This window comes from Paramacrobiotus metropolitanus, unplaced genomic scaffold (assembly GCF_019649055.1).
Source record: "Paramacrobiotus metropolitanus isolate TYO unplaced genomic scaffold, Prichtersi_v1.0 Parri_scaffold0000003, whole genome shotgun sequence".
NCBI classification, from domain to species: domain Eukaryota; kingdom Metazoa; phylum Tardigrada; class Eutardigrada; order Parachela; family Macrobiotidae; genus Paramacrobiotus; species Paramacrobiotus metropolitanus.
This window is the reverse complement of record NW_026570223.1, coordinates 724,592-749,298: the sequence shown is the minus strand read 5'-3', so window position 1 is coordinate 749,298 and position 24,707 is coordinate 724,592. Positions and strand designations below refer to the sequence as shown.

The following is a 24,707-nucleotide window of genomic DNA, read 5'->3' as shown; positions in this document are numbered from 1 at the left end:
AATGAAAATCTTGTGAGCTAATCGCCATTTTTATTAGGATCTTTTTTATTACTTATTAAGCCGGCTAATACATCTCCAATGAGGAAAAGCGTGTCAAAAGTTAGCGAAAATAATTAAAACTAATTCAGTTTTCTAGCTGTCATTGATAACGGCTCAGCAGCCAGCCAGTACGTTGTGATCGAGCCCTTTCCCTTGATTTCAATGGTGCCACGCTTTTCGGTTTCAAGTTCTGGAAAATATTCCTTCAGTAGAGTACAAGTGCTTTCGCTGATATGAATACGCGAAACGTCGCTGTACATCAGCATCCTTGATGCGGTATTCACGGTGTCGCCAAACCTGCAGTAACAAACAGAGAAATTTTTATTAACCGATTATTATTTGATATCCACGCGCCTTAACTATTATTCCTTGGAAACTATCCGTACGCAGCTGTTGCCGGCAGTTACAGTCTACAGATACCTTAGCTGGGAATGTGTAAATAAACGATAATGTAATTCCGGTATGATCCTGATATTTCACAGTTGAAGTGCTGTATTGAGTGAGTGTATTCGTGTTTTAAAAATTTTTTTTCCACAATAGGTACTTAAAAAATTCTTACAGACAATAGCGTGGAGCTTTAAGACCCACGACACCGGCAGCACAGGAGCCAGTATGTATTCCTGATTGAAGAGAGGTTCCATCAAACAAAACACCGAACGCAGAGTACACATCTAGCAGGCTTAGGGCAAGTTCGCAGATTTCTTTCCCGTGAGCATGTCCGTTTCTCATAGGTATGCCGCTGACAACCTGCACAAAGAACCAAAAACTCGTTACTCGTATTTTCAAGATAAACAATGAATCCTTACCATGTAAGAATCTTTTATAGTCTCAACCTTGTAAACATCGAAACGTGACAGGACCGAGTCGAATGCTGTATAAACCTGCAGAAACGAATTTTGCAGTACACACCGTCATCTGGAAAGAGTACCTAATAAAATAACAAATAGATGGAATTGTAAATTTATACATAATATCGCAAAATTTACTGCTGGTACAAATAAACTGCACCAGAAGTTCAGAACAAAGTGAACATCACACGGTTTGATCCGAACTGTTACTGTACATCATTCAGGAACAGCATAACGAAGGCCGGTTTGCTGTTTTTCACAATCTCTTTGAATCCCCCGATCTCCCTTCGACGAATTATATAGTTACTTTAGAAGGAAAAAATTTGACAACTCGTAGATACAGCTTACGTAAAAAGAATAGTTGCTAAATCAAACGTTTCCGGCTCCGGCACGGTTCCCTTCCGCAGTAACTCGATATGTTTACTAATTAGAAAAATGTGCGGTTATAAATATTACTAGTTATACTGCAATTTAACCGCAGATATTCGCAAAAGAATTATTAACGATCATTACGCTGGCAGCATTTCCCGCAACAATAGATCGCATTTCCGTTGTTCGTCTATAAGTGCAGTTGTCCTCACAGCAACTTGGTGATCGAGCTCCGTGGTATAGTTTTCTAATCGGCGAATAATTCGTTCGAGTAGGTGCGTATCGTCGATACGACCTCCACTTAATCCAAGGGCTACCGTGACCTTTCGCGTTAAACTGTTAACATCCGATGTTGCCGTGGCTGGAGATCCCTCCGCGGAAAGTTTTAAAATCGGTACAACTTTAGAAAATTCGGGCGAAAATGAATCTGGAGATGGTTTGTCGGGAGCTGATTCGAATTTCTCTACAATGATAGTAAATACTTTGTATATAAATACTTTGTAGTAAATACTTTGTATATAACTTTAACCGCGTAAGTTTCTGTTCGAGTGTTTCAACGAAAAACGTTTGTAGGGTTACAAGTGTGTAATTCGATATTTAGTGCATGCGTTCGTACCTAAGCTGGCGAAACGATCATCAACAGTGATTACGTAAAGCAAAATAATGCCCACCGCACGGATGTCACGATTGCGGTCGTCAGTGGTGTCGGTGGATTCCTGCCTGATTAGCTTCCTCAGTTGGTTAAAACCTGCTTCACCGATCTTCACGGTAAAATGTTTGTCAACGTAACAGCAGTTACTGGACAAATTTCCGTGGTATCGGATTGCAGATTGTACAATTGCCCTAACACCCTAAATCAGACGTGACAAGTTACACAAGGCAAGAGTTATGCTGCCAGTAGGTTTAGTCGATAGATATTTTGCTATTTCTACTCACTTTAAGAATGTCAAATATTAACGCAATTTGCAAATCAGAATCCAAAGTCACTTGAGGCAGTAATTTCGTGAGGGCACCGCGTTGAACGAAGTCGCTGACAAAGGACACATGCCATCCACTATGGGAAACGGTTAACCCGAGAAATCGATTTACGTTAGGATGATCGAGGCGGCGGAGCTGCAACGGTATATTTCTGTTAACGCTCGCAATAAGCAGTTTATTATAAGGGTACCCTTATAGGCACCCCCTAAAACCCCCGTTTATTATAGGCACCCCTTTTCACACCCCGTTTATTATAGGCACCCGTTTTGAATTAATAGGAATAATAATATTAGGTGACCACTCCGTACACACCCTTTCACATCCTTTCACTCCGTACACAACCTTTTGCACTCCCTTTCATTCCGTACACAACCTTTTTGCGCTACCTTTCATTCCGTACACAACTTTTAATTTTTTTAATTTTTTCACAGCAGAGTTTTTGTTGTAGTTCTGCTTTTCTGTAGCAATATAGATTACAAGTATTTAAGTATAATATATACAGCCCTGCTCCGCCACACGCGGGCAGTAATAAAATTCCCCTGACTTGGAATGTTGAAGTGTACCATTTAAACTTTATTTTTGTATGATTGTCCTTGCCCTTGTCTTATAGCAACTTTCTAAAATATGTTTCCAGGCAAGAAGGGAAAGAGCAGGGAATGAGAGCAAAAGTTTACTTTAATTTATCTCGAAAAAATCAGGTTGCTTATCAAGAAATAACTGTGTCTGATCAATAATATTTTAAAACTCCTAGACGAATGAAAGCCAGCAAATGGCAACGTAGCTTTCTATTGGTCCCTTTCCAACTTCCCTTTAATCCTTAACATCATCTCTACAACTCTTAGTTCTCCTGGCATGCTTATTCTTCGGAAGGTACCGTTAACCATACAAGTCTATGGGAGATAGATCTTGTTTTGGGGTCACCTCGAGCACTGGTAGCGAAAGGTACTTTTGTTAACCAGTAACAGGTACCTTTTGGGCGTGTCAATAATTTACAAAAAGGTCAACCCGAAAAAATTGGTTGCTGAAATTGCTATGGAGGCTAGTATACGCATCTAAAAAACGACCGCTACCCCCTCCCCTTAAACACGGCTTGGCTCGCTACTGACACTTCAAAAGATCTCAATTTTAGTATCTCTGAATCCGCAACAAAAAGTTACACCAGAAAAATGCAAAGAAAAAAATTAAACGGCGGACAGAAGTATTTTTAAATTTATTTTGTGCAACTGCCCGCGTGTGGCGGAGCAGGGCTGTATAAATATATATAAAAGTTTGGTAGCGCACCGAGTGAATGGTAGTGCGCAAAAAGGTTGTGCAAGGAATGAAAGGGTGTGAAAGGGTGTGTACGGAGTGGTCACCATAATATTATGTAAACGGAATATAATTTACATATTCCAGAAATTATTCTAATCATTTTATACAGTTACTATGACCGTAAAAACTTACTTTGGACAAAAGTTCAGTGCAATAGGGTTATACATACATATTACATATGTATCAATAATTTTGTTCTCAATACCGGCAAATATCATATTATGGCGGGTTAAAACAGCCCTCCGGCGTCGGGGCCATCGGAAGCCATAACTGATTTAGTATTCCCCTCACTCGACAATGTCGTTGACCTGAAGGACGAATACCCTTCATTTGAAGAACTCGAGAAAGACTTTAAGACCTATCAGGAAGCGACGTTCCAAACATTCATAATACGACGGTCCGAAAAGTTCAAGAACGGAGAAAATCTGGAGCGGTCCCTTAAGTACAGAAAGATTTTCTACGAATGCGTGCACCACAGAGAATACGAAAAGAAGGGCGTTGGCGCTCGGACATTCACTCATAGCCGACGAAACCAGTGCCCAACTCGCGTCAGGCTTGCAGCCATCATTTGCGGCCACGTCCTACGATATTAGAACGAGGAATGGGCCATTACCATCCATTAACAGCAAACAGGTGGAAAAATCTACCGGAAAATCGTCGCCTTAGCCATGTTCAGGCTGAGAAGGTAGTACAAATGCAGAAATCATTCATCCCTGCACAGGCAATTCAATGTCAAATTGCTTAAGAGACCGGCAAAGCTGTAACAGCCCAAGACATCCAAAATGTCCGCAACTAAGCGGAAAAAGTGGATCGTGGTGGACGTACGGAAGGGGGAATGGTTAATCACGTTTTAAACGAAATACGTGTGAATATCACTATCATTACATCTCAAATGCAGAAGAATTACCGGGACAGTCCATCTTTGTGCTTTATCGACGGAACATACAAAATCAACGCCGAGAATTATTCTTGTTCGTTGTTGTCGTGCAGGACCGACATGGAAGAGGAAGGCCGGCGGCATTGGGGCTAATGTCTTCTGAGAAGGTTGTAAACCTGGATGCTTTTTTCCAGGCATTTAAAGCGTGTCACACAGACTGGAAGTAGCTTGGTGACAGTTGGTGTACTTAACTCGATCGACGCCAGACAAAATTTTTGTACTATTATCCGAATAAATTGCATTACTACCTGAGAATACTGAATCTGTTATATATAATTATCATATTAATTTAAAAAGGGTGCCTATAATAAACGGGGTGTGGAAAGGGGTGCCTATAATAAACGGGGGTTTTAGGGGGTGCCTATAACGGTTTCCTTATTATAATCTATAATTAATCCTAGTGTGCACATTTGACGATAAGCCGCTTAAGATTATAAATGCTAATTTTAGCCACGGTCTACGATCAAAAATATACCATAAGAACGTCTTTTACATCCAAGAACGCAAAGATCACTGCAGTATAGTTTTGCATGAAGCGAAATATTTATGAAAAAGTCGGTTTCCAAATACGTACATGGTTTATCAACAGCAGTGCACTTGGACTAGGACGAAATGCCTGAATTGTCGACGGAATAGATAACTTGGTTGCAGCAGTAACCCAAACCAGTTGGTCGTTTACGTATTTCATTGTCACATTCTTTTCATTGCCAATGATTTCCTAATGATTAAGTCTTTATTAAAATTAGATACGGCTAATTTCGAGTCCTGGTTAATGCCCAGTTTTCTTACCGATAGAGTTTTGGGAACGGACACTTGGTTTGTGTCACCAACTGCACGGAGATTGGTAGAATCGATTCTCCATGAATCGTTGTTCAGAAGTGCATTGTTTGCTGTGCGCCTATGCGAATTGGTTGAATAAGAAGAATTATGCAAAACTCACTTTTGCAAAAAATCAGAGGGCTTTCGGGCCGTTTTTATCAGTTTAAATTTTAAGAGGTAAAGAAACGATTTTTCTGTAATTACAGTGAATTAAAACCTAGTTAATTAATACGGTTTTCAAAGTACTAGAGTAGTAATTCTTGTGATCAGTAGCTAGCAGTTTTCGCTTACAACTGAGGACCGTTTATTCAGATTTCGAAACACTTCAACCACAATGTACAAAAGTTTAATGTAGGCATACCTTGTAAACATGAAAACCACACAAGTTAACAGTATGATCAAGGCAACAGCTCCACCACCGGAACCAATATAAAGGTCGGTATTCCCTGTCAAAATTAATTCGTGTTAATGTCATGAGAGAAAGTAGTCAATTCTTGGGTTTTATTAGTTAATTCTTAGTAAATCTTTGATTTTCCTTTCATCTACAGCAAAACATTTTCAGATGAAATAATTGCGGAAATGAGCTCATTGTTAATTTTGCATGCAGAACAATAACATTAACCTTTTGGGGTGCACAAGGGCGCATCACCCCGAAATCCACACTTAGGTTCGTTAAGTGGTGGCCATGTGCCCGGCCACTGTGGTGGATTAACAGCGTGCAGACGCAGATCAGCAGGGTCTTGTACGAAAAGTGGCTACAAAGAACTGGTTACCGGTACCACCCCGTGCACTGCCGTACACGATCGCTGCATGGAGCCAGAACATGTTCCTATTAAATATTACGTCGTACCCGAATTTGTGATGTGTTCCAGTCAAGTTGATTTACTTGTACAGTCGGAATTCGCTCGCCGAGCGGACCAATATAAAACCGTCCTACATCCGTCTCAAAAGAGCGATTCAGAAACAGTTTTGCGGTTTCTCTTCCTGATGACCACATCTCACACGCGTTGGTAGAGCGCAGGTTCTCCATAACCTTCATAAATCCGCTCGTTAGTGGACATCGGTAATTGGTTCTTTTGCGTACAGTTTCCAGCCGAGACAAAGGGCATGTACCTGCGCCAGCATCATCATGCCGGCATACGTAGAAGCCGGATGTGGACTGATCTGGTTGACACAGAACACAGTATATAATGCATTGCCGTTAATCTGCTGCTAGCCAAAAATTTTTCCGCGTGATATGAGTGGATAATAGCACGCAATCATCACTGTCGGTATTTCAGCCTTACCAGCTCGTAAGGCCCGTAAGTATAGTTGTATTTAGTTTTCGACAAATTCCTCATTTCTAAAGAAAATGAATCCGAACCATCGGTTTGACCATAAACTGAGCCATCTGGTTCGATAATCAAGACAGATCGGTAGGCGAATCGAACGACCTAATAAAATGCCGGTAATAAAATGACACAATCATAAAAATACGTGAGCGTTAAATTGGTGGCGGTGTTGGCAATCACCATGCATACGAGCTAATATGCAGTGCGCTAATAATGCAGTGCAAATATCAGGGGTCCAAGCTGAATAAATTTTAACAAAATTGTAAGTTTAAATATCGATTTGAACCTCGTCATCTTCATCGTTTTTCTTCCAGTGCAGGTACCCGGGCTCGGAGCTCAATCTAAAAGGCGTACCGATGACGTAAACCTGAAAGTTAAGAAAACTATTTTTAATGATTGCAAGAGCAGTCAAGCAACTGTACTGGAACCCGGTTCGGCATACATGTTCTCCGTTGGTCGAATTCAGTTCTGTCGCTTTCAACTGCGAATGTATAAAAGCAAAGATCACGAAACTAAGAACATACTAGATGTACAACACCTGTTACAGAAATGAAATGAAACTGCGCTTCAGTATACCAACAGTTTACGAAATCCATTGGGGTCACCCAAATAGAAAAACACTGCAACAATCACACCCGCATATCAGCAAACACGAATTTTGCAGAACCTTGCACTATATATTCAAAAATTAATGCAACTGAGCACAGTATATACCTCTTGTAAGAGAATTCAGATGTAGAAATATCTTTTTAAAGTCCACATCCTCTTTCGTATTAATATTTTCGCGATGCACTTGCCTCCCGGGAGCAATTTGAGGATACAGGGATTGGGCAAGCTGCGGGAAGTACGGATTGCCACCGTTATCCACGATTATGGCGAAAGAGGTCCAGTTGAACATTGAGACAACATTGACATAAATATTTACGTATGTCGACATCGAGAGGACAGTAATTGTTATCCAGGTTGGCGCTAATCGCTTTTTGCGCAGATCAGGCACGTTGCTGGCAGTACTGTAAACCAGATAAAAAATTTTTGCCAGAGCTTGCCCGTATCTCGTCCTACCAGATAACTTACGGATGCTGTTAAAAATTACCTGGTGAGCATGAAAAGATCTAGTTCCCTCGCTATGGGATTAACCTCTGCAACTTCGCTGCACCCTGAAAAACCGAACCAAAACCATATGCATGTCCATTATGCCAGTCTGACAGTATCTCTGAACGCTGCCTTAGTACATGCGAAGAAACAAAAGACAGTTGGTCTGGAATCGGTGTTCTGATGCAGGTACTGCCGTACTGGAGATGCTACTTACCAGCCCACATTAATACAGTGGTAGAGCAGGGATCTGACTCAGAGCGCTGGTATTTTTTGTCTACGTTGGCTGTGACCTTATTTACGCCATCTGCTTGGAGATCCTGACAGCTACGATAAGACTTTTCCCAAAGGATTGTCTGCGTCACATTCAAAGATGGATACTTTTGACGAATATCCTGTAATCCTTTAATATATGCCGGTCCAAGATATGGTAAAGATCCAAGCAAAACTGGGTGTATAATTGCCAGAGTGACGATTTCAATGTCCAGTATGCTGCATAAAAAAGTGGAATTGGCTGTCGTGGAATCTTCCATTTTTAGGTAGTATAACAAAAATACAATTGTGCTACCAAGCTCACTGGTAATACATAAAAATGAAATACAGAAAGTTTCACTGAATCCGATATTAACGTACGTAGTATACTTCTACTGCAAGGGGAATGCAACGATCGGGCGAATGCAGCTCAAGTAGCAATCCACTACAGTACAACGTAACATCGAACCGATCAAAGACAAAAAATCGTTAAAAAACGGCCAAGCATTGCATCGAAATTCTGTATAGGGTGATATCTCTGGTGCAATAGATGTAGTGCAGTAGTGGTATGTTCATATCAGTACACAGCACAGCCGCTGAAAAATTGAAAGGTCAATACAGCGCTATCTGGACCCCGACCCAGAGAACCATGACGCGGCTGGCTCACCTGGATGATGCCGAATGCCAGGACAGTTATAGGGTTGCGCAGGGCTCGTTGCTGCAGGCGGGTCATGGTGAGGAAGAGAGTTGTTTGATGGTGGCATTTCTCTGTTGGATGTTGTTTTTATAACCCACTCCAGCAGCTGCATCTCCACCTTGTCACAAATTGTAACGGATCATTCGATCTTCGAATCGTAATGGATAGCGGCAAATGACAATGGTCTCGTTCCGTGTACAATCGTCCAGAGAGCATTGTATGTGAAATGACTGGTATACTGTACTACGCACGCGGATTGCTTTGATCGTCATTTGTCACGACCAGCTTATAATTATAGGTACATCGCTATCATTTGCCACCTCCTCTGATATTGCAATTTTCATCATTGCGTATTATTACTCGTAAATACTGCTTGTCGCACTACTAACAAATAACAATTAGTAAACATTAATTCAGATACAACATTAATTTTAAGCGATGACTCTACGGCAGCAGCGTACGGATAAAAGCCGATTCCAATGCCGATTATACCTCTGAAACTCTTCTGCCCTGATAAACTTTAAACAAATCGGAAACTTTAAGGCAACAAACCAGGAAGGACTGTAATAGTCAATCAATGAAATCTGCAGTAAACAAAAAACGACACTGTAAAATTAAGGTTTCGGATCAGTGAATCTTTCAAAATACCACAACATACAGCCGAAAAGCAGTATTGAGTATTGCAATTTTGCATTGTGACAGTGTCAAGTTAGGAGTAAGCAAATCATTTTCACACTCTCCTGCATTTCGTCATGCAACGCATTCGCATGTTTTGCACTGTGATCAAGCACTTCTCATCCTATTAGTGCCATCATGATCACTGAATGAAATTACGTTGTAATATTTACTAAAACAGTATTATTTGCTTATATAGATAGTAAACAGTTCGCATCCCCTAGAGATTCATTTTGGCAGTCGCTTAATGCAGCTCTGTGCAGTTTTGAAAGTGCAGGTTCATAAAATGTCGCGGAATGCTATTCAATTGTTTTCTGGATCTGTTCAGTCTTGCATGCTACGGTAGATGTTGGATTATAGAAAGCTATGGGCACCGAGAATATCATAGCACAGTATGTTGCGGAGTGAGCAGCTATGAACAGTCAGAACATGCCTTCGAACTTTTCCAATACGAGTTCCTTTGATCCGATCTCAAGTGGACCTTCCATATTACTTGGGATTTTTGCCGCAGTCAAGCTTTTGCTAAATGCATACCCTTTGTTCCTTTTCCTGAGCAACCGCAGTTTGTGCACGCCCTTCGCTGTTTACCTGATTACCCTTTTCCTATCCAATATCTTTATAACTTTGGCGGATCCTTTCCTTATTATGGAATCTCTACAGGTGCGTTGGTTTTTCACATCCGCACTGTGCAACATCAAGATCTACATGGACCACTTAGGAAGAGCCCTTATCCTGCACGCGCACCTTCTAATCACACTAAACCGCATTTGGGCGTTGACCTTCCTCTCAACTATCGCAACCATCATTCCATGAAGACCGCAGTGATTATCAGCTGCTTAATGCTGGCCTATTGTCATTTGCTCTTGTCACCTTTATTGCTAACCGATTTTCTGTATTTTCGGCCCAATATGCTGACTGTCACCGAATGTGAGGTGGTAAGCGAAGCCCAGCCGACTCTGCGCAGATTCTTGCGCATTTGGATTAATACGATGCCGGTACTGGTGATTTTCGCAGCGTATCCGTATTTATTGTGCATAAGGAGAAGCGTTGGCGTCGGTAGATTACAAATTCGTCAGTCTGTCATTACTGATAAGAATTTCAATGCTAAAAGCGTTAAAAGGGAAACCAGCGAAACGCGGCACGCTTTCTGGATTCTAACAGCGCTGACTGGCAGCATATTGATATGTTGGACTCCTTCGAAGGTCATCAGTATTCTCATCCTGTTCAGCGATGTAACGGTGCCGGAAGTTTACCGAATGGTATTTGCTGATATCATATATTCGTTGCAGCTCATCCTCGATCCCGTTCTCTTTACATTATCGTTAAGGCAGCTGCGGGGCGCTATGAGATTCGCATATGCCGAATGTGCAAAGGCTCGTGAATACTAATCCTTTAAGATATCGAAGATAATCCTAATATTACGGTTAGTTGATAGGTGGTAATTAGTTGGATAAGTACTTTAAATATTTGTTAAGTTCCTGCAGCCTGTTTTTATGTGGTCTAACCAGAAGTTTCGTAAAATTTCAGTTTCTGTATTACCAACAATATAACTATAATAATAATAAAATTATGATAATTATGGTACATTACGGTAGTCGCAACTCGCAACTCCAAACACGTACCGACTACTAGAAGACACCGAATTTTAGCACCGATGCCCGGTTAAGCTGGCCGGTTGCTGGTGGAATGACGGGAATCATACCTTCCGGTACTCGTACAGCTTCAAAGTTTCTAATTTTCTTATGGCAATTCTTTGCAAAGCCCTGCTGTGTTCAACAACTGCGCGATTATTTACAGGCTAATGGAGTAATGGCGATACTGCAGTGATTAGACACTGAGTATAGAAGTAAGTAGGTCGGTTCAACTCGGTTGTATGCGAGCGAACTGTTTTTAATTGTTATTACCTGTTACACCTTATCCTTGAAGTACTGATATTACTTTAATACTTAGTGAATGCTTTGCGACCTGTGTGGTTACCAAGTTAGCAAGATCAGTAACAACAATATCAACAAGACAACAACTCTGAGAAAGCGCGAAAATACTTATCGTTAATATTTTGCGATACTGCTGCTGATACTGTGTGATGTGTATAGTATTACACCGTACGGTACATTAACACTGATTACAGAATGTATGTATCTATACAGGAAATCATTCCGAAAGTCATTGCCGTCTCTATCAACGTCTCTATCAAAGCAGCGCTACCAACTAATTTACCACTGATTAAGCACTTAAGCTTGACTATCAGCAGCCAACCAAAGAATTACGAGAAAAAAGAAAAAGTCGAAAAGCCGTATAAGAAAACAGTCAGTGATTAATCTCCCTGATTTGTGAGGATGAGTTATCGCAAGAAAAACACAACAATAACCCAGGTACAATTTCCATCCGTATGATAAGCTACAACAACTCATAACAGAAAAGGAATCAATTCGTGACAACACAAACGCCGCCTAAGCTGTCTGGTAGATATTGTTCTGCTTGATGAGCGGCTGTCCCACATCGGTTCCCTGCTGCTGCGGCGGCGCTGTCGGCCCAGTGGGCTGCGTCGGCACGAAGTACATGGGCTGTCCGTCGTGATCGCAAACAAGAGCCTGCGCCCCGGGATAAGCGCCGGGCGGCGGGAAGACGATCTGCGCCATCTTCAGGGTCTTGGGCCGCATCTTGCACAGATTGATTCCGGCCGCAATGGCCTGCCCCACGTTGGCCACAAACATGACGATATGCAGACCGAACTGGACAGACGGTCCCAGATTGATCACGGATCCCGCGATCAACGGCCCACCGCCCATCGCTCCCAAGATGCTCATCACGGCACAGGAGACCAGAAGGCGGCGTCGCGATGACGGGGGAGCACCCGGTGGCAGTCGCTGGCCGGCCTTGATGCCCAGGATGCCGGTGATGGTGAAGAACATTCCCACGACGCAGAACACGGAGCCCATGAGGGTATACACTATGGATCCATAGCGGCGAACGGTGATCAAAGTTCGGGAGTAGTCATCAGCATGACAGGAGATGGAGTTTTCGTGATGTGGGAGTACGATAAACCCTGCAACCCGTTCGGTTAGCCACGCTATACTGGATGATATTTAATGATAAACGCAAGTCAATTGCTATTCCCTATACGCTATACCAGGAGTCCGTTTTCGGAAACGGTAAAAGTAAAACAAACACTGAAATCTATCTTTTTTGAATTTGCGAGTCCTGAGAGTGCAACCCCACTAAAATATGCCAGGACACTTTTTACGACAGTGTTTTACACCGTTTTAGGGTTTACATGCCTGACGTTTACCGTTTATCGGTAAGACTCTTACCGATAATGTCGTTCAGCATCAGCGCCACTGCACCAACGATCTGGATGATCCCGAAAACCATAACGGGGACGCGGTTCCACAAACGAGTGGGACTGGGACAGGATGTCGCGGTCATTTCCGGCATCATGGTTACCAAATAAACAACTAATAAAAAGGGAGTAACAGGTTAAGTTTCACGGAAGAAATTTTTACTTCCTACAGAGAACACAGCTTCTCTAGCCTGCGAGTTGAAAACTGCTCGTTTCTGAGCGATTGGATAAACGCCAGTTTCAGACTGCCTAGGGTAGAGACTACTGATGACAGCCTGACGCTGTGCCCGTCTTCTTTCTGTGGTTTGACTTGCTGCGCCACTATCCACAAGCCACCACCTAACAAATCCGGTACGAATCTAAAATTATTCAAGAAAATGCCAAGACAGGTATTTCTTAGAGGTAATCGGGAGCTAAATAAAAAGTTGGGATTCCTGGAGTTGATTCCGCTGTATGATTCCGTTGAACACCTGCTAGGTAGTACGTAAAGCAGGTGACGTAACTGACGCTGTGCACAGTACAACCGCCACGAGTTGGCAGGAGGTGTGCTCAACCGTCACAATCAGGCCTTCAGGGCACATTAAAACTCAACGAACGCGAGTTAGCGTAATTCCTGGCAATTTTAGTTTTTGGTTTTCGCTTTTTCAAAACCTTGCATTTTTTGTTTTCGTTGAATAATTTCGTTGTAGTAAGTTTAGTTGCTTCACCTTTCAATGGCAACTTGCACCTGGTTGGCTTTTTATTTTAATCTTTTACTGGTGCTGCTTTGCGTTGATCGTTGACTGTTGAGCATGTATTTTCCGCTGGCTTCTGTCCGTGTGCACAGTCCAGTGTCGATCATGCTGTGCAAACTGGGTCTCCACGTCGCCGTCGTCCTGGCAGTCGTAGCGGTTATCCTCTGGAACGTCCGATCGCTCAACGCCTTCCGCTGGGCCGAAGAGACGCTGGGCATACCGTGCGGTAGTGCCGCTGACGCCGTGGAGCGGGCCTACCGAGCGCAGGCCAAAGTCTGGTCAGTGAACGTGTGCTTAACCGTGCTGCCTGGTCGTTGACCTGTTGGCTGCCGTCGCACTGACGCTTCTACCAATTTAAGCAACATTGTAAAATTTATTACCATGCGCATCGGTGGTTGCTGTTTTGAGTTGTCTACTACATGGAACGACTTATTTTTATTAATTTATTACTGATTTGCAGCCATCCTGACGCTCTGAAGAGCACGGATTCTAAGCAGTTTCTCCTCCTCGGGGAAGCCAGGCGGGTATGATAAAAATTGTGAAATATGCAGAAAATTATTATCATTCAGCTTCCTGCATTGACTGCATCATCAGTATGGATGTTCTGCTTGTTCCAGGTTATGCTGGAGGATCCGGACTGTGTCATGCAGCGTTACGTCAACAGCATCTGCATCGTCAGCGTCGGAGTCTGCTGTACCTTCGTGGGGCATCTGGCCTACGTGTTGTTCAAGGTGCGTGAGTACATTCTGTACATGTAAGGAATCCACAGTCAAGGCTGCTCTGTTTTTCTACGGTATTACTCGATAGTCGATATAATAATAAATGTGTTATCAACGCATGAAACAGCCGTGTATTGTAATTCATCGCTATATATTTGTTTGATCCTTTAATGTGTATTTTTACAAACTGTGTACGGAACTAAGAAATACTCTTATACGTATCTTCTATAGATATAGATATATTGATGAACAAGTACGTACCATCGTATTCACGTATGCTGTGATTGTGCCTTGATCATCAAGGCTTGATGCTCTCCTGAATTTCCGTGATTCTGTACCGTTTTCTCTTTCTGCACTGTCTGGTCTATTAGAGTATGCTGCTGATACGCCGGAGACACGGCAGTCGATTACCGTTTCATTTCACAACTTGTAGCTCGTTTCTTGAAATTATTTTCTCTGTTAATTTGTTGTTCCTTGTAGTTGAGGCGATGCTGGTCCAGACTGACGGGGCCTATGGATCCCGTTACGCCGGCACCTGCTCTGGATGCGGACGTCACCGCGTTTTTTGATGCGATCGGTTTGGTGGAGGATGATGTGGATGTCCACATTGACGATCATTTTCCCAATCCGCCCGCTACTGTGTACGTAAAGTAATTAAGTCATAATTAGCTGTTAAAGTGTTAAACGTACGGTTTCATCGTCCATTGCGGTTTGGGAAATATGTGAAATTATTACAACGACGCTTCGACAACGCTTCTTAAGCAGTGGACGTTATTATTATTTGTGAATTTATGACATTCACGATTAAGCTGCCAGATTATGCAAGACACTTTGCGAGTTATATGCGTAGCAGTTGATCATTTATGTTTGATAGGAATAACGCTCCTGTCCAAGACGGCGCGCCCGCAGTCGCTCCTCTTCCGTTTTTTCCACCGGCGCAACCCGTTGCAGTACCAGCTTGGCCATATCCGTACGTATTTCTGTCGCTTATAACCCCATTTCATTGTCACTTTGCAGTTTTCTTAATTCGAGATTTTACAGACTGGACCTGTCGCCCGTCCCAGTAATCCCGCCTTCTCCACGGAAACGTGTGGCGATCAACCCTGTTGCAACGGTGATACCCGATGGGAACAAGGAGAATGAGAACGCCGATGGTGCAATGCAGCATTTCGAAGAGTAAGCGATAAAAACAGTAACAAGACGACAGTATTTACGAAATATTTGTAATTATTTCCGGAACGAACGCATTAAAAGAACTGCAAAGATTTTCTCTTCTTGTTAACTGCCTTAACTACGTGGCTGTTCATCTTGAAAACTATTTAACAGTTTAAAATGCTTGCCTTGTATTACAACAGTTGCAGCAGTATTGCATATGATAGCCTTATTTATTTACAGTACTGTTTTTTGATATTGGCTGTTGCTTCGTTGTTGAATATGCTAGTATAAAGAGGTATTTGACGGCAGGAATATCGAGCCGCTGGACGAAAATGTTCGCATGCCGGCTGCGCGTCAGCGGAAGGCCGCCGCTGTTCCCCTCGTTGATCCCCGTCAGCCCTGCCACCGCAAAGCGAAAGAGCAGGCCCGGCTGAAACTCAAGCAGTGCCAAACGGGAAACAAGCGGACGGCAGCTGGAAGATGAGTAAGTTCTGTGTGCGTTGTTTTCGATGTTACTGGAAAGTTTCCAGTATCGTTGCTGATTAATACTTATTTCTATCTGATGCATTGGGTATTCTACGTTTAAATGCCTGTTTCATGCCGTTCATGCTATCAGTTTTTCCACAGAAAAGCTTGTTCGTATTTCAAAGTAACATTACTTAATAAAATCACATGTAGCTGATAAAGGCAAAGAATAACAAAAATACAAATGGCGTTTGAAAGGGAATGGCACGTTAATAATTTGACTAATTTCGAATTAACCGTATTGGTTATATATTTTGGCGTTTAATTGAAATTATGAGTTACATGTCGCACTTCTTTGCAGATCGCGCGCCACCGGCCGAGTAGCCGGCGACTCTTTTGAGGGCGAAAACCTTTCTTGCGCCACTATCTGGAAAAGCACCAGATGTGGACGCTCCTGGCGATGCGCAGCTTTATTCATGTTTTTGTTATGTTTTACGTCGTCAATTTTCTCATCAATTGTATTTGTTTGATGGTTTTACGTTTTTATTGTTGAGGTTTTTCAAGTATTTTCTGAACACCGATTTTGTACGTTCGTTTGAAATGCGTATCCTGTGTCAGTCAGAATGATTGATATTTTGTAGATTGTGTTCGTCATACATTTTTACGTTTTTACACGAAAAGTGCATCGTTGAATTGTGAAGTGTGTAAAGAATTGTTGGCAATAAAATTATGTGTAGCATTTGTACGCTTACACAATTGACCATGACTAAACATTACTCGTATCGACCTTGGAAATGTTTACAAAGTTCGATAAACCGGCTTTATAGCGGAAATTTCTGCATTTGGCAGAGAAACCTGGTGCACTGCTTTAATCCGTCGGCGGTACACCGCTGTTTAGAAACACATTCAGGCTCCACGCTGATAAACGTGAGCAAGCGGTCATAATTCCGTTATATGCATTTACGTACTGTTCCTGTGCTTCTCGATTTTTGCATTCCGGTAACCATCAGCCGACAAAATGTTCATAAAACGGTAATGTCTTTGGAGGCGCTCGCATTTTATCGGTTCTTCGTTGAAAGCCGGACATTAACGCGTAACAAGGCACAATCAGAGAAGCTGAAACCAGCACCAGTTTCCCATATTCACTGATATCAGGGATCGTTTCCTTCGCATAATTCCGTTTTACAGGTTGCATAAGAGCCATGTGTAGTATGGTTTAGCTTACGGTTTACTGCCTTATTTTGATTGCTGACATAACTTTTTATCCCTGTGCTCCAGACCGGAGTACTTGGCTTGCAGTCTGGAAAATTTACAGTATATAAGCGCTCTGCAAAATCCGTAGCTTTCGTCAGTTACATCGTGTCTAAAGTTCCATTTCGGTCTTTACTTGGTTTCCCGTCACTATCCTTAGTTTTTCTCACCTTCCACCATGAAGTTGATTATCCTGGCAGTTCTGCTGGCGGTCGCAGCTACTAGCGGTAAGTGACCTTTGCGATTCCAGTGCATTAAGGAGTTAGTCGATGTTACTCGCTGATGCAAAGGTCATGGATTGGCTCATTATGCTGCTTCTGTTGCAGTGGCTGGCGGACATCACCGAAGACGCTCCGAATGCTGCAGTGCGTGGAAACGCTACATTGTCCCGATTTCCTCGTCGGTGGCACCAACCAAACCCACCACCAAGCCGTGGCAGTAAGTTGTACATTTTGTTAAAGCTAACGTAAGTTTCCTACTTGCACTAAATACCAGCGACAGTATAAAGGTCATGTCAGCAGATGCTTCTGTTTCTGTACTTAATAATAAGGTCACAAGCTTATGCCTTATACATGCGTATTGCTACTTTTGCGACTTTATTCATTACTTTTTTCATTTAAATAACATAAATAATCTTTTGCACATTTTATATACGTTAATCGTTTACACCTTCTTCGTAAATGATAAAATATGATGCACTAATGGGACACATCCATAATGACTTTTGGTCCCTTATTCATCACTTAAAATATGTACAGTATCTTTCTTTACAATGTGATAACAATAAAAATTAACAAGGATTTTGATTTCTAAGTTGAGCATTTCGTTTACAAAATAATATCTTTATTGGTTACAAGTCATGGCCGACGTTGGCTGTATTCTTATCTTTAGTAATTTGTTCTGTTAATTAGGTACGCCGTCCGTGTGGGACAGAGCCTGTACATGACCTCGGTGCGCGCCTTCACTTCCTTCGCCAACCGCACCATCATTAGTCCGGGCGGCACCTACAACGAAGCCATCCAGGTGATGAGCTTGACGGAGCAGATCCTCAACGAAGCCGGCTGCACCTGGAACGACGTGCACGATGTAGTGGCGCTCATCACCGCCGGCCCCACCGACTACCCCGTCATCGACACCGCCATGAACGACTTCTGCGCCACCCACGGCTGCTCCGGCGTATGTACATTGTGCTTTACCTTGATTGACTTCTTTTAGTAAGCGGCTCTTTTTTTGTAACCGTAGTTTCCTTGGACTGGCCATCTGCGCACTTCTCCATCCTTCAGCGGCGGCGCCACCGTCGAATTCACCGTCCAGGCCAGCAACTGCGACTGGACTGGAGAGGACAACGAGTGCTCTTGCGAATAGTGCGATCGTCCTTTTTGGCCGAGTGTCAGTAATGATAAGAATTAATTCTTTCTTCGAAATTGTGTTATCGATTATGGGCGCGTTAAGTGTGAAAGCACCAACAGCTCATGAGATGATTTATCTAGCAAGAGCACCAATGCATGTATTGTTCCACTTACTTAAATTTAATGTCCTCTGACCACCAAACGAGCCTTCAACAAATTCAAATAAAGCCCGCTGTTTCAAAGGCATTCGGTTCGTAGCGATGTCCACGTAGGGCACAACTCCTCAATACAACAACTAATGTGCTAATTAAATCAGCGGCCACTCAGCATTGCTGTGTGCCCATAAGCCGGTATGGCGGTATGTACATTGAAGCATACGTATAAACTTTTACAATATCTATACCAGTCAGTAGTATTACAGTACCCATTTCAATCGTAAATTTGTAGCTATTGATGATTGCCACGCAAACAGCAATTCGCAGTTAAGTACTACTAGTTTTCGCAACCGAAGCTGAAGAATCAGGAATCGTACCCACGTAAAACGAGGAGACACGCAGTTGCGCAGTAATATTAATGGTCACAATAATGGAACTACTGCCAAAAAACGCGAAAGACAACACGTAGTATAAGTACAGTTTCGTATCGTACGTACAGCACAGCGGCCACGTGTAAAATATGTATCTAGTACGTACTGTACATCAATAATAAAAATTAATTACTAACCGGTAAGAATCATTTCGCACAAAATAAGAAAACCCTACAGAATTTAAACAGAACTGTGAGCACGTACGCTTTAAACACATAATATCACAGCAGAAAAAATAGCAGCACGGTATTTCCGATAATATTCTGATTGTGTATCATCGCCGAATCTTCAAAGAAAACGAGGAAGTGCCAGTATCTCCATTCTCCAGGGCTTCCTTCGCGCACACGCATTCGGCATGCACTGGCAAGACTTAGTGTCTTCATTGCTCCGAATTTCCGGTGTCCAGGGTCGTGAATAGTGTGAAAAAATCTTCACGAGACCAGTGGCGAAAGGCTGTGTCACTTTTCTGGGAGGCTGTTAGACGCTTCACAGGCTGACGACGTGCCGCAACGAAATGATCAACCGGCTTCTCCGTGGCATACTTCATTCGGTAGATCCTCCCCATTTCCTCCATCGTCAGTAAACCCGTTTACAGCCAACCTCCATATTACATACGGGTCGTATATGGTTATCCTGTTATAAAATATCTATAGCAGTTAGCACTACTATATCCAGGATTCCATTCCAGTATACAGTACTTACTCCCATTGCAGCAAAAACCAATACAGTAAGTACATTCAATACACTTTTATAATAACGACCAAGTTATAATATCCACGTTATTATGAAAACCGACGTCTATCATGTTTAACTGGCTGTTGATAATTGTGTTACCTTCAAGGGACCATCCGCCAACAAAACATTCGGCAAGAGTGGAAATCTGACATGATACAGTGTACCCAGCATCTGACGTCGATTGGCCCGATGGATCCAGCTCGCGCATTTGGCAAGCATTCACAGCCCACCTGCAAGAAAATGCAAAAGATTTTGTACAATAGCGCGTCCATTCAAAAAAAAACAGGTATTCAGTCACTCAGCAGTCAGCAACTGAATCGCACTGATTGTGAGACACCGCATCCACTGATAACTGCACATTTCATGCTTATTCTCAAAGTCAATGCATTAATTACCATACGTTGTAATACCATCCTGCGAGCCTAAAGTTAGTTAAATTTTGATACTGAATTTAACTTCAGTAAATTAAATCCGAAACGAATGCAGACAGCCAAAGTCATCATCATATTAAGTAGGACGACGTTTAACTGAACGTGAGGAAATACAGTATGCGCGCAGGGGTTTAAGTAAAAGTTTGCGCAAAACCGTAGAAAAATTCGTCCTTTTCGAGCCTTTCAACATTAACTCTTGGAATGAATGCCGTAGAAAAAGTACACTCTTCACCACATACTTTTCGACAGCTTCGTAGATGAGATGCTCCGCAGCCGACAGTGTATCACGTACGAGAATCATCGCCAAGATGTCACGGTCAACGGACATCAGCTGCTCCGACTGCAAGACGTTTTCAGAGTATTCATCCACTAGTTCCAAGGCTCCAAGCATTTCGTGATAACGGTAGGTGGATGCAGAAGTTTGACCTACGAAACACTGGCGTGGACTCTCCCGCTTTCAATCACAACACACATAAACAATCGGTAGACTCACACTTTGCAGAACAGACAGACAATTCTCCGCGTTCAGCTGACCAACGATAAACTCCGAGCACCGATCAAACAGCGGCTGAATGTGGTACTTCACGGCACAAAACATGGTCTGCACAGCGTTGCTCATATCCAGATGTTCCACGGTATCCGAATACATAAAGCTAACGTAAATAAACGCAAATACAACAAAACCATTTCTCAATCACAAGAACGAGAAACCCACTTTTACGTAAAGTCGTATTGTACCTGAGCATGTTGAGGAAAGCGTCTGGCAGAATATCAGGAACATCGATGGGAGCGTCGCATTTTTTCCGACAGACTCCCGTAGAACATCCGCTCAAAGACGTCACTGTTGATGCTCAACACCAACCTGCAAAATTACCACCTTAAATTCCGTACAAACATCCGCGTTGGCTGGCCATGCACCACCGTATCTACTATCCAGCATCCAGCGTACTTGTGTGCCTGCAGCGTTTTCACTTCCCCAAACTGCCGTCCTACCGTAAACTGGACGTCGCTGTGATTACCACTGGCCAGCGTGCGCCGCAAATGGTCGATAATGCCAGCAACGGGTTCCTGACGGTCTGCCATTGCAGCTGTTATCAGTAATGAACACTTTACACTGCACACTGATATGCAGACCAAAGCTGAAGAACCGACGATGCAGGACGTTCTCCCTGTTAAGCAGCTCGGAGAACTCTCCACCAAAAGCACGATATAATGTGAGAAAGGGGATAGAGCACGACGGAATACAAAATCATTAACACCACCACCACTTCATTAACACCATTTATCCACAAAACCAGATGCAATATGCAGCAATATTCAATGTCAGTGCAGTGGTAAAGAAAAATGACGATCAGCTGTCAGCTGTGCAGATCACTAGATCAGGCTGCGATCGTGAAGCGAGAGCGCTTGTTGCTGACGTACTTACGGCTCATGCACCCCGCGTGTGGTGTGCCATGCGACAAGCGTTACATAGGTACCTACGTGAATTTTCATTGATTTTAACAGTTTAAGTTTGCTGGTGCCGAAGTAACTTAAAATGAATCTACTTTAGTCTTTAGGTATACGTACCACATACAGATTGTATGTGACTATGTGGTACGTATCTAAAGTAGTGGAAAAACACAAATTAGTTAGTACATGCATGTATATCGAAGTACTAGTACACCATTCGCCAGCAAGGATCCATCATATTGTTTATCTCCATGTTCAGCCACAACGTAAAACACTAGCAGGGTGACGGCAGCAAGTACAGAGAGTGCTTGCCCCAGCCCTTAAATTCCCCCTACAGATAATCCATACTTATGCATACAGCAGAATTTCAAATTTCTGCTTTTGCTATTCCACATAAAATCTCGAAAAACTAAGAACTGTTTAAAAGTACATAAATAACGAAGTACAGTACACCATTTGCCAGTATGAAGGATGTATGTTATCGAACGTAAGATCCAACACAAGAGCAAAAACCTGTACAGTACGCCTCCGGCCGGTAACGCGTTAAAACCCGTAAAGTAAGTACTTGTACTTGAACAGACAGAAGTACCGCTTGTCGGCTACAGTAGATGTCGCAGAATTCCCTTTGCCAGTAAAAAATCTGCTCTATTCTAAGGGTTTCAGAATTTCCGCATTTTGAAATACGATTTACGTATACTCGAGGTATACTTAAGAGTCTTTGGTTTTGAATCCATCACACATTCCGAAAAATAATTGTTCATTGGTAAAAACCTTATCGTTAATACAGTAAGTTAAACGTAGTACAATATACAATTGGTGGCATCTGTGGCAGCCTGGCAGGTACAATAATGAAAGGGCAGAAGGATTTAATAAGCTTTTACTGTTGTTAATGTTTAGCAATGGTTTGTCTTGTCTCGAACTTCATCGGTTCATAATGAATGAAACCCAATAATATACAACAGGTGTTATGTACAGCTGGCGCCCGTACGAAAACAAGAGATAAACTTTGACAAAATTAAAATTTTATGTTAAATTATCATAATTTAACATAAAATTTAATTATGTACTGTAAACGGGGAAAATCGCACGATGGGCGCATGCTTTGTACACAGTGTGCATGTGCACTCAACAACGCATACAGGTACAAAAAGTATTGGAAACTCTGGCATATGCATTACTAAACTGAAGCGCCAAAAACATTATTGCTCTTCCAACTGCCGAGCCGCCGTCCTGATCTTTTCTCTGCAGCAGATCGCCATGGAAATTCATCAACTCCCGGAACGCGCACGGCTGCTATCGCTCCCATTCCTCCTTTTCCACCAGCGCAATCCGTTGCCGTACCAATATGGCCGCTACCGCACGTGTTTTGTCGCCCATAAGCCTGTTAGTTTGCGCTTTTTTTAATTCAGGATTTTTCAGACTGAACCTTTCGCCCGTCCTTGTCGTCTCGCCTTCGCCACGGAAGCGTTTCGTTATCAGCACGAATGTAACGTGATACCTGATGGGAACAAGGAGAATCCGAATGCTGCTGCTACGATGCAGCGTTTTGCAGCGTAAGCCTTACTGGCTGGATTCATTTTTAAGACCGTATTTAAGTATTATCCTGTAAAGCATAGATTATTCCGGAAAGAACAAATGAAAATGTGGAGGTAAGATGTACAATGTTCTCGTTATTTGTGAACTATCCTGATAATCTTCCTGTTAGTCGGAAAAGTAATGAGCATTTAGTGTTTCTTAATAATAGTTGGTGTATTTTATGGTTTTATTGGTAGCATCTGTATTTGGATGATGATTGTTGTTGAGTAATAACGTAGGTACTTAAATTGGTATTCGACTGCAGGAATATGGTACCGTTGGACGATGATGTTCCCGCGCCGGTGCGGAAAGTGGCCGCTGTTCCTCTCGTTGATCCCCGTCCGCCCAGCTACCGCAATGGGAAAGAGCAAGCCCAGCTAACCGGTAAGACTCAAAGAGTGCCAAACGGAAATAAGCGGATGGCCATGGCAGCTGAAAGATAAGTCAGTCCCATGGGAAATGAATCGTGTCCGGTGTTTCTGCAATGTTTAGTGTTTACTAATGTCGTTGCTGGATTTTTATTTCGTCGGGTTCTAAAGTGACTTTACTTTTACAGTGTTATTCCAAGAATATGATCAGTTATTACAAAAACCTCCGAATTTTCAAACAAAATTAATCCATTTAGATAGAGCTGAAAAAGCCAGAGAGCACGAAAATATAAACTGCGTTCAAGAGAGAATAATCAAGAGTCTTTGCCAGTTTCGAATTAACCGTTGCTGGTTTCACTTTTTGACGTTTTAAGGCATTTTTTACAGATCGGTGACCACCGGCCGAGAAGTCACTCGACTCTTTTGCGAACCAAGACCGTTCTTGTGCCACTATCTGCGATAAGCAGCAAATGTGGAAGCAACCGGCAACGCTCGGCTTACTCGTCTTTTTGTTATGTTTTACGTCGTCAGTTGTCTCATCAGTTGTATAATTTTTTTAGCTGATCTTGCGCTTTTATTGCTGAGAATTTTCCAGAAGTTTCTGAACAGCGAGTTTTTTACGTTCATTTGAAATGCGTATCCTGTGTCAAATAGAATGATCAGTTTTCTGCAAACTGTGTTCGTCAAACACTTTAATGTTTTTACATGAAATGTACGTTGTGGACAATATTAATGAATTGTACGGTTTACAGTACATCAAATTGCTGGTATTAATACAGGTGTTGCATTTGTACGTACGGTCAGTTGAACGCTTACACAAAAGACCTTGATTAAACGGTATCGACCTTGGCAATATTTACAGTGTTCGATAACCGGTTTTACAGCGGAAATTTATCCATTTGGCAGAGAAACCTGGTGCACTGCTTTAATCCGTCGGCTGTACGCCGCTATTTACAAACACATTCGGGCGCCTCGCTGATAAACGTGAGCAAACGGTCATAATTCCGTTATATGCATTTACTGTTCCCGTGATTCTCAGTTTCCACATTCCGGTAACAATCAGCCGACAAAACGGTCGTAAAACGGTAATGTCTTTGGAAGCGTTCGCACTTTATCGGTTCTTCATTGAAAAGCCGGACGTCAACGCGTAACAAGGCACATGCAAACAAACTGAAACCAGCACCAGTTTCCCATATTCA

General features: G+C 42.5%; 4 protein-coding genes and 2 long non-coding RNA genes across 6 annotated transcripts; 3 read left to right on the top strand and 3 right to left on the bottom strand.

The window, feature by feature from the left end:
* Positions 1 to 98: 98 nt before the first annotated feature.
* LOC129593287 (atrial natriuretic peptide receptor 1-like) lies at positions 99 to 8,257 on the bottom strand. The gene is made up of 21 exons (XM_055489523.1): positions 7,942 to 8,257; positions 7,726 to 7,789; positions 7,347 to 7,642; positions 7,209 to 7,252; positions 7,075 to 7,113; positions 6,919 to 6,999; positions 6,588 to 6,734; positions 6,415 to 6,465; positions 6,152 to 6,334; positions 5,924 to 6,056; positions 5,663 to 5,747; positions 5,272 to 5,380; positions 5,057 to 5,200; positions 2,193 to 2,369; positions 1,873 to 2,107; positions 1,401 to 1,719; positions 1,236 to 1,310; positions 1,103 to 1,172; positions 846 to 920; positions 599 to 786; positions 99 to 336 (listed from the first exon to the last, which is right to left on the bottom strand). The coding sequence occupies exons 1-21, from the start codon at positions 8,255 to 8,257 to the stop codon at positions 120 to 122; spliced, it is 3,048 nt and encodes a 1,015-aa protein (XP_055345498.1). The 3' UTR covers positions 99 to 119.
* Positions 8,258 to 11,034: 2,777 nt separating this feature from the next.
* LOC129596732 (uncharacterized) lies at positions 11,035 to 16,492 on the top strand. The gene is made up of 12 exons (XM_055494081.1): positions 11,035 to 11,056; positions 11,146 to 11,194; positions 11,496 to 12,500; positions 12,616 to 13,039; positions 13,515 to 13,700; positions 13,883 to 13,946; positions 14,040 to 14,153; positions 14,622 to 14,782; positions 15,016 to 15,111; positions 15,183 to 15,317; positions 15,606 to 15,780; positions 16,123 to 16,492. Exons 5-11 carry the CDS (start codon positions 13,528 to 13,530, stop codon positions 15,778 to 15,780), a joined length of 918 nt encoding a protein of 305 aa, XP_055350056.1. The 5' UTR covers positions 11,035 to 11,056; positions 11,146 to 11,194; positions 11,496 to 12,500; positions 12,616 to 13,039; positions 13,515 to 13,527; the 3' UTR covers positions 16,123 to 16,492.
* LOC129596739 (uncharacterized) lies at positions 11,510 to 13,176 on the bottom strand. Its single transcript, XM_055494093.1, has 2 exons — positions 12,660 to 13,176; positions 11,510 to 12,394 (listed from the first exon to the last, which is right to left on the bottom strand). Exons 1-2 carry the CDS (start codon positions 12,784 to 12,786, stop codon positions 11,799 to 11,801), a joined length of 723 nt encoding a protein of 240 aa, XP_055350068.1. The 5' UTR covers positions 12,787 to 13,176; the 3' UTR covers positions 11,510 to 11,798.
* Positions 16,493 to 17,078: 586 nt separating the features above from the next.
* On the top strand, positions 17,079 to 18,603 carry LOC129596399 (uncharacterized). Its single transcript, XM_055493676.1, has 4 exons — positions 17,079 to 17,239; positions 17,339 to 17,450; positions 17,924 to 18,188; positions 18,255 to 18,603. Exons 1-4 carry the CDS (start codon positions 17,191 to 17,193, stop codon positions 18,375 to 18,377), a joined length of 549 nt encoding a protein of 182 aa, XP_055349651.1. The 5' UTR covers positions 17,079 to 17,190; the 3' UTR covers positions 18,378 to 18,603.
* Positions 18,604 to 18,931: 328 nt separating this feature from the next.
* LOC129597429 (uncharacterized) lies at positions 18,932 to 21,446 on the bottom strand. The gene is made up of 6 exons (XR_008691564.1): positions 21,063 to 21,446; positions 20,852 to 20,975; positions 20,607 to 20,766; positions 20,353 to 20,539; positions 19,782 to 19,912; positions 18,932 to 19,580 (listed from the first exon to the last, which is right to left on the bottom strand). It is a non-coding gene; the product is annotated as an uncharacterized LOC129597429 (long non-coding RNA).
* Positions 21,447 to 22,218: 772 nt separating this feature from the next.
* On the top strand, positions 22,219 to 24,237 carry LOC129598108 (uncharacterized). The gene is made up of 4 exons (XR_008691648.1): positions 22,219 to 22,351; positions 22,814 to 23,118; positions 23,406 to 23,524; positions 23,896 to 24,237. It is a non-coding gene; the product is annotated as an uncharacterized LOC129598108 (long non-coding RNA).
* Positions 24,238 to 24,707: the final 470 nt, after the last annotated feature.